The sequence below is a fragment of the Ornithodoros turicata genome, chromosome 2, assembly GCF_037126465.1.
Source record: "Ornithodoros turicata isolate Travis chromosome 2, ASM3712646v1, whole genome shotgun sequence".
Lineage (NCBI taxonomy): Eukaryota > Metazoa > Arthropoda > Arachnida > Ixodida > Argasidae > Ornithodoros > Ornithodoros turicata.
Window position 1 is genome coordinate 54,531,732 of NC_088202.1, and position 9,282 is coordinate 54,541,013.

The following is a 9,282-nucleotide window of genomic DNA, read 5'->3' on the forward strand; positions in this document are numbered from 1 at the left end:
GGAAGTCCACGAGGCTTTTCTTATCCGCAGGGCGGAGGACAGGTGAGCGAGCACAGTTTCGGTCCTATTGGGTGACAACGAGATAGCTCTTCTGTCGGTTTGATCCGTGGGGATCGTGAATAAACAGTTGAAAATTGGCGCTCGGTGTTTGTGTTTCGTCCTTCCTTTTTTAGCGCTTTTACCCTTAGCAAAAACTGAGGGGAACGTGACAAATGGATTCTTTTCTACCGTACACCTATTTCATGTGAGAGCTGCAAGATTATAGTTATATTCTTTTATTGTGTTTCAACGAGCTAAAAAAGCTCATACCGTTCAAAATTGTTTACACTTCTCTTTTGGATTCATCCGGGAACCCACAGTACAATTAAACGCCATCGCAAAATACACCGTATTCCTTGCCACTGCATTACAAACATCCTCGTATTTATCTTCAGAACCACTGCATTGTAAGTAACATAATGTTATGAAGAAAACTTGATCAGCGGAAAACATCGGCAATCCTTCCACTGGAGTATCTTGCGTCGGAATGTATGATTGAGGGTCGAACACCGGATCAACTGCCACATTTTTCAGCTCCCTGTCTCCCCCAGTAGCACTGTGGAACGCCTCCCAGAGAACATTTCCTGTCACCATCTTGTAGAAGGCGTCGTCGGGAACGTGCTCTCGACTGCCATTGAAGCAATCCAGCAACCTCTTAAAGAATGCTTTGTCTGGGAGGCTTAACTCGGAGTATACCTCCTCGAAGAGATCTCCGCCCATAGCTGCCACCAGGAGGGAACCCAGTGAGCCGAACTGTAAAGCCTTCGTGATCTCTACCGCAAAGAAGGGGGCGGTAAGAAGGTATGGCCACACGATGACGTCGTTCTCCGGCGTGCGCAAGCTATAATGGTCTTCCACTTCCAGCAAGGAACTCTCGTATATTCTCTCATAGAACGGTCTCTTCCTCCAGGCAGCGACCACGGACAGATGGTTCTCCCAGAAAAGCTTGCCCATGTCGGGATATCCTTCGTAAACGCGATTCAGCTGCTCCGGGTCTATAATACGGTCGAACCTTCTCTGGGCCTCTTTCCAAAGTTTATCCTGATAGAACGCTGTGTAGTTATAACCGATGAAACGCTTCCTGCTCAGGTGGTACGTTAAACGTTCCAGAATCTGGTTGCTGATGTTACGGGCGCTTGAGAAAGCTTCGGATGGAATCATTATTTTCACCGCAGGTAATGACAACGCCATGCTCATGTACCTTTCCACATGAACGAAGCATTCGTAGTGAAGATTGTAGACTAATTCCGATTTTGTGTTGTACAGAAGTGCTGCCACGTCGGAAACAAAAATATGTTCAAGCTCGAAAAAAACACCCCAACCTAGGAACAACACCATTACGGGCTCTTTGACATCTAGTGTGGCTTCGTTGAACGCCTCAAAGAAACACAGATTAGTAACGGAATACATAACCTGTGTTTCCATGGAAATCCCCATTTTTTCCAGGAAAGCCTTCCATCGTGCATACTGGAACGCTTTGCTGCGGTTCAGGAACTCTTCTTCGGACAACACGACTGAGCCGAGGTTCTCCAGAGCGGGAACCACTTTCTGCATTATCGCATCTTCTGTCTCCACATGCAGTTCGAAGTCTTTTTGAGACGGTAAGAACCCCGTCGAGAACTCGTAAATCTTGGCGAAGTAATCGTAATATCGATGTTGCTGTATCAATCGTTGCCTGGTGTTTTCCCATACGGTGATGAACTTTCCGGGTTTAATCCTGACACCCGTCACGGCGCGAGGCAGCGGCACAGTTGACACGTCTAAAAGGGGCGAGACGTCCCAGAGTCTCGATATGTGTCCCATAACTTGGAGGAGATCGACTCCAGATAATAGCACCGGCCAGGTTATATTGCTTTCTCTGAAGAGAGTCTTCAAGTCGCTCACTTCACTCCTGTTTTTTAGGGCCACTTCTATGCAAGACTTGTAGAATTGGGAAGCCCTTTCATGAGCATCTTGATGCTGTGGTGGAACCGCGGTTGTCATGGGATATTTCAGCAGCGAAGAGATGAACTCTGCGCGGTGAAGTGTTTTCACAGAGTCCTCGTGCTTAGAGTCCCAGCCGTTGCAGACGTATTTGTAGAAATTGTCGCAGGGATTTAGGGAGGAGTTCACCGTTTCGAACAACAGCTTCCCGAACTCAATGCAGCCAGGTGTTCTGCATGCAGTATGTTCTTTTGCGGGAAATAGGTAATAGGCGGCATATGGAAGTGCAAGGAAACTGACGAAGCAGCACAGACACATCAGACAACATTCCCATGGGCCAATGAGCTCCGGGACCGTGGCACTCATGGTTCCATCCTCGGATGTACCCTTTGGGAGAAAAAATAAAAGAATTGGTCGTACGGAAGTAAACACGGCTATCCCTCTGGTAACGTGGAGTTACGCCGTTAATATGTACGTTCATAAAAATAACTTTACCGCAGTCCTAGCCAACCATCATTCCAAATGACATCGTTCTCTGCCCCGATTCGTTGAAAACAACAGGCGTGAGCTTTTTTTCTTCTTTCTTTTTGTCTTCTTTTTTTGCGAACGTATGTATTTATGTTTATTGTTTCAAAAATACATAAGTCCTGCGCTTTCCACAAATAAAGTGCTATAATGGTATCATTCTGTTCAATGGTTGACTGTGCTGAAGCTCTGTTGTAAGAGCGCTGTGGGAGCAGAGCGTTGTTATGCGCTAAAGCTCTGCTTTTAGAATGCAGACAAATCGGACCCGAGCCATCGTCACAGTACACCCTAGCAGTACACCTAACCTTGTGTCCTGAAGCATTGAATCTTCAAGTTGGCTGACACGTGATTCGTTGAAATCAAATAACTCAGCCTATACTTCAAGCCTTGCGTTTCTCTCCGCGCCCTCCACTTTGTTTCTGTCAATCGATTTACTGACAGGTAGTAAAGGGAATGAAATACACTTCTGTGCCGAGTGTTCTTATACGGTCCATAGTGAACGAACACGTTATCTCAATGTCATCAAGCGAGAACTCCAGAGAAGTTCTGAAGATGAAGCCTCGCACTGGGGATTCACCGATTCATTTTTCAATGAACTTTTTTGAACATTTTTCAGTTCCGCGGTTCCTAGTCTGCGGATTATCCACCAGCAATTTCACTGACAGGACAGACATGAAAACAGAAAACACGTGTAATATAACATTTATGCACCTCAAAGTTGAATTATATACTTACACCCCCTATGCCTTCTTTCTCCAGCCATGGCTGATCTCCCCCTTCCTGCGTTGATATGGCGGCAGTAATGAAATAAAGAGTTTTATAAGCATGTAAAAGTAAATGCAAAACGTATGCAAATGTAAAAGCAACATCACGTGTTACAGTGGATACCGTCAATGACATCACACGCACACGGCATCACACACCTGCAGCCTCATTGGCCGGCGCGGTAGTCAATCGCAGCGCAGGGAGAAGGAAATAAATGTAGCTGTGCGAACGGTGTTATCGTCGCACTGGCGTGACGTCGTGACCGAGAAAGATTTTTTTTTAAATTCCGTGTTAACACCGCGAAGCAACTGCGGCTATGAGCGGTGTACAGACGTAGACAGATGTAGTGAGGACAGCAGGAAGGAGTGGGGGACAGGGGAGTGAGGACAGGAGTCCTGGGCCGACTTGATGGGGAACTGTGCCGACATTCGTCTGGAAAGTCTTCGGAAAACCCAGGAAAAACCTCAGACAGCACAGCTAGTGACAGGATTCGAACCCGTGCCACCTCCCAGTCTCGGCGTGGAAAGCGATCATCCTAACCACTATGCCACAGGAGCTGGTACCGAGAAAGAACTGTGTGATCTACAACTGCCGTCTACATATCGCCCGGAACCTCTTAAGTGAGCGTCACAAAGATTATGCTACGGCCATTTCATGCAGTGAGTCGTGAGAACGTAGCTTCTTTCTTTCGCAACTTTCTCTTCTCAATTAGGCCATGTGTATTGTCGGGCGTGAACGCACCCATCATTCGCAACATTGGCGTGTATTGATCTAGTCCGCAGCAAGAACATTTCCACGGAGTTGCGTGACTCGCTTTCCCGTCATACTTTACTGATAATGAAAGTTCGTTGTCGCTCTTTGGATAAAGCAATTGTGAAAAACAGTTGTCTATGTGTGTGTTGTGAACACAAGCGTAAAAACATTGCGACCTGTAGAGCGATGATATAGCTATTGCTCTCACTTCTTCGTGCATTGGGGGCGTAAAAGTGTGTGTGTGTGTGTTTTCCTGTATTTCGGCAACACTCTCAGAGATACGAATAAGAAAAACTAATGGCGCGCTACATCCGTTCAACGTGAGATTCGAAAAGCTGTCGTGCAAGACCAATGCCCTCAAAATGTATTTATTATTTACCGAGAGGCAACACAGATCTTGTTGGGCATAAAAGGACTATGCAAGCCAGCTGGTGTAAACTTGACGTGGGCAACATATCCCTGAGCTTGGGGTGAAGACGTGGGGACGAACAAACAAACGTACAATAATACAGGACAAGACTCAAACCAGGAGTGAAGCTTCATTATAGAATGTACATGTAGGAAGGACAAAGAGGAAAGGGGTACAGGCAGCACCCGTCCCGGCAAGACCGTCAATTTGAGAATATGTGGTTGTTGAGGGATTCGAGGACGAAGGCTTCCACTGGTTCGAGGAGAATGCATAGCGAGTGAAGAAGTGTCATAAATCCCCTCGACCTCCAGGATCGCCTTCGCAGTGTAACTTGACACTGAGTTACGTTAGGAAGCATACGCAAGAAGCGCAAAGGGCACACCACAGCAAAAACAAAAACACGCAGACCTTTTTTTCTTTTTGTTTCTTTTTCTTTTTTTGTTGTGTTAAACGAAGGAGTGTAATTTATAATAAAAATCGGCTATCAGTGCGCTTCTGAGACCGTTCCCAAGCAGCACAATGTACTGAAAGTCGAGTGCAGTAGGGGTGGACGGTATGTGTCTTATCAATGTTCTTTAGTTTCACGAGTCTGTTCAAGGCATTCCCGTCCACCCCTCTTGCACTCGACTTTCAGTACATTTTGCTGCTTGGGTTGGTGAGAGACTAGAAACGCTGAGTCACGGAACGGAGGGAAAAAGGAAGGAAGGGGGGAAAGGAAGAGAGCTAAGTTATCTCCGAGGGATTAATAAGGTCATAGAAAGAAGGGGCGATAGCTAGGAAGGTTTGCTGATGCATCCGCTGCGGTGATTGATAATGGCAGTTTCGAGTAGGATTCGCGAGGTGTCGTCTTTGCAGGCAATAATAGATTTCGACTCATTGAAAAGATGGGTAATACCCTGACAACTGTTGTGAGAATAATTCGGAAGATGATGATTTTTTGTCAAAATTGTTTTTCTCTTAAAGGGAGAGAAAAGATCGGAGAAACAATTGCTGCACATCGTACTCGGTGCATAACATCCACTGCCTGCCATCAATGTTTCTTCCTCATGTGACGAATTATGCCTCAAATTAGAAATGAATCAAACCGGAACAGGAAAGTGCTCCCTCCCAAGGCCACCGCGTTGACGTCACTCTGCATGGAGCGGACAAGTAGTATACCACGCCGGTCACAGTCGCTGTGTTACATTCCCGAAACAACACAATCTACGAAAATCAAGGATCAGAACACTTAGACACTGATGGGAAGAAACAGCCCAAGCAGCACAATGTACTGTTGCGTGCGTCGTCTCTGGTAGCGTGGCAACACAACAATGAAAGGAACACTGAGCCAATTCAGGGTAAAAGCAAATGAAGTTAACTATTTACAGTACAAGAGTCGGATGATACACAAACTGTCGGCGATCCGTCCAGCCTGCTCATCGTCGGTTGAGAGAAAGACGCCTGGGCCACTCTGGTCTCCGCTTATATCTCTTTGGTCGGCATCAGAAAACATTCCCAGAATCCATTGTTGGGTGCAAGAAACTGTGGCAGTGTCTTGGAGTGAACAATGTCTCTCGGATGGGTCCCTCAAAACAAGGAAAGGCGACACATTCGTGGAACTGAGGGCCATCTGCAGCCCGTCCCGGCGCCGAAACGTCTTCCACGAAAACTTGCGCAGATCGTGCTACATGTACACTTTTCTGCTACCGTGTAGAAACGTAACAGTACTGAAAGTCGAGTGCGATGGGGTGGATGGATAGGTGGAAGCCCTTGAACAGAACCGTGAAACTAAGGAACATCGATAAGACACATACCGTCCACCCCCATTGCACTCGACTTTCAGTACATTGTGCTGCTTGGGAGCGTTCAATCGGCTTGCACGAGTCAGGAAACAAACTAAAACAAAACTAAAAACAAACAAACCAAAACTAAAAACGATTAATGCACGGTGACGTTGGCCGACTAGAGAAAGAAAGAAAGTAAGAAGAAACACTTCCATTGACGCTCGCTGGTCGAAGCCATCCTTTCTCAAATTTCGAAAGTCGATTTTATGATTCCCCATTCGTTTTCAACTGAGATATTTCACAACTGTGTTCTGTTCGTGTCAATGATTGGGGGAATACCACAAGCTTGAAATCCATTTGGTTGCGAAGTCTCCCTTTAAGCGGTTTTGTTTTGCCGATATACAGGTTGAGTGCAGATAAAGTAGCCCCACTTTTCGCACATAGCGCGTCTCCTGCATAGCGTACGAACTTTCGGCGGCTCACGACGACGCATTTATGCGATGAAAACCAATAAAAAAGTCGTGGTAACCAAACTGTGAGTAACAAAATCGTTAGCCACGTTGCTCCGTGTATTTCCAATGGGACATTGCAGTGTAGCACAGTTGTGTCGCCCTACCGCTGGGAGTTCCACTTATGCAGAAACGAAACGAAATCTGGCACGCCTAGCGGTAGCTAGACGCAACTGTGTCGCGACCGTCATATTGACTTCTGCATAGGAAATTCGGGATGCACGAAGAGCAACGTTTGCATGGGTAACTTTTTTGTTACGTGGGGTTTGGTTGCTACGATTTTTTGTTGGTTTTCATCGCATAAATGCGTCGTCATGCGCCACCGGAAGTTCATGCGGTAAGCAGGGAACATCACACGTGCATAAATGTGTTGCTACTTTATCTGCACCCACCTTGTAGAATGCTCCGCATGTCAGTGGGATGGAATATACAACGCCTTTTGTGTATTGAATGGATGGAGTTTTATGATGCTTATTGCACATCCCCATTATTTTCTTTATCACATCACATCACATCACGTATTGCATTTGATGTCGGTAGAAGCGCGGATGGAAGGGGTAAAAATTGAAAGCTTGCTGGGGACTATATAGGAGACCCGGATGCCATGTGAAGTAGCTAACTTTCCTAAGGAGTGGGAAATACAATGAAAGAAGGTAACGATAACTGTATGGCCAGTGCTAGGAGTTGAGCTAACTTGGGATATGACAAGATACCGTAAAAATTTCTCGATTGAATCTATTTGGGAACCCGAGTTCGGTAGGCGTGAAATTCTAAAATAGAGCTTCACTTGCTGGTTTGAGTCTTGTATTGTGTTGTAAGTCTTTTCTTTCTTTTTTTTCTTGTTCGTCCCCTTGTGTTCTCCCAAAACTCAGATATATTGCCCACGACAAAGTTTGTCCCAGAAAAAATACATACATCGGACCGCGCCTTCATGCATTTTTCGTTTGTGGCTGCCGTGAACTGTACAACAAACAACGTCCTCTCTGTACAAGAACAATGATCGTACCTATAGCGCGTGCGAGAGGTCTTTGATCTGCACACCTGCTAGAAGCCTTCCAACTCCTTCAGAGAGCCCGTAAGAGAATGAGTGAGGTTGACGTCACTCAGAGACGTATGGCGTACGCCGCAGGTAGGAACGACTAATTTTCAGTAGCAAATGAAAGGTCACGGGTGTTCGCTATGATGATGCTACGTCACGCTGATGTTATGACGTCACGTCAGCAGATCTGCCCAGGCCTCTAATGTCACGCCGCGCCACTCGTGATTCGTTTTCCAGGCCATTACAAGACACCGCCCAGCGAAAATATTTTGCTTGGTGGCTCCTGGGCTCCTGTTAGACTACTTCATGAAAGAAGCAGGGTTCCAGGCAATGCTCAATATAATTTCATTGCTCCTCTAAATAATCAGGCAAAAATGGGAAAGCCTAGCACTCGCAAGTGAATAAGAGAAGTATTTAAAGAGATTGAAACATTCAAATAATTTAGTTTACTAAAGAACTTCAGTAAAATAAATTATTTAAGTGTTTCAATCTCTTTAAATACTTATCTCACTCCTTTAAATAAGTAATGAAACATCGCACAATGCACCCCAGCGAAATCATGGAGGGGACTTTCGCTGCTCCTATATGGACCGTAGAGGTACAGAGGGGGAGGTATACTTAGCAGCACAAAACATAAAGGCCAGTACTTGTTCGCTGCTACAGAAACATGAGGTACACGAACACGCTATTCAAATGAAGGAATGGCGGTAGCAACATCAGTTTCGTTTAGGCACACGCAGACTACAAGCTTAGAACCGGCTTTGGAGATTGGGAGCGAATCTGAATGCCAAATTTAACCCTACACTCTAGGAATAAAAGGTAGAATTTTCTACCCAATGTGGTAGAACGACAGTACCTCTACCATTTCGTGCAAATCCACACGCGCCTTCTCCTCCGAGGGTATAAGCGGTGGCGTCCCTTTCCCTTGCTCCTCTCTCCCACGTTTGTTCCAAGAAAAAATATGTTGATAGAACGACAGTTTCTACTCTGTAGTTATACCCAAAAGGTAAAATTGGTTTGAGTAGAAATGTGGTTGCAATGCAACTCTACCCAGATGGGTAGCAATTTATACCTTTTTTTCTTAGAGTGTACTACTATATACTTGGAATACGGTACCCCGGGGCGTGTAACATATTGATCCCAAATCTCCAATCTGACTTATTGACTGACTTACCGGCATTACGGTTCGCAGGATTGAGGTACCTCTTCGAGACGTTCCTTCGCTTTTTCCAACGAGGGAATGCGCGGAGTTCTCGTTCTTCCTCTTCGTTTTCCTGAAGTTTAATCGTCGCTACGGGGGTCGTTTTGATGAAGCGATTTTTTGTAGTTAGCACAAATAAGCGTATTTCTCGGCATTCTTGGCTATTATGCCAAATGCGTTTAAATTGCGGTAGCTTCACAAGGTCATCGTTTGCGGTAAATTTTGAATGAGACTCCTTTCGAAACGCTGTTAAAGTTTACGGAAATCCTTTGAAGGTTTCGTGAAATCGTTTATTCATTTATTTGCATTGTTAGTATGGTGGTTACACAGCGTATTAAAAGCACAGTCTGGCGATC

The 9,282-nt window shown here is 45.6% G+C and overlaps 1 protein-coding gene across 2 annotated transcripts; it reads right to left on the reverse strand.

Moving 5' to 3' along the window:
• Positions 1-278: 278 nt before the first annotated feature.
• LOC135383496 (endothelin-converting enzyme 2-like) lies at positions 279-8,975 on the reverse strand. 2 transcript variants are annotated; one of them, XM_064612922.1, is made up of 3 exons: positions 8,900-8,975; positions 3,223-3,267; positions 279-2,349 (listed from the first exon to the last, which is right to left on the reverse strand). In XM_064612922.1, the coding sequence occupies exons 1-3, from the start codon at positions 8,903-8,905 to the stop codon at positions 313-315; spliced, it is 2,088 nt and encodes a 695-aa protein (XP_064468992.1). In that variant the 5' UTR covers positions 8,906-8,975; the 3' UTR covers positions 279-312. The 2 variants fall into 2 exon arrangements, with proteins under 2 accessions (XP_064468992.1, XP_064468991.1); XM_064612921.1 differs by lacking the exon at positions 8,900-8,975 and having other exon boundaries at positions 3,223-6,431.
• Positions 8,976-9,282: the final 307 nt, after the last annotated feature.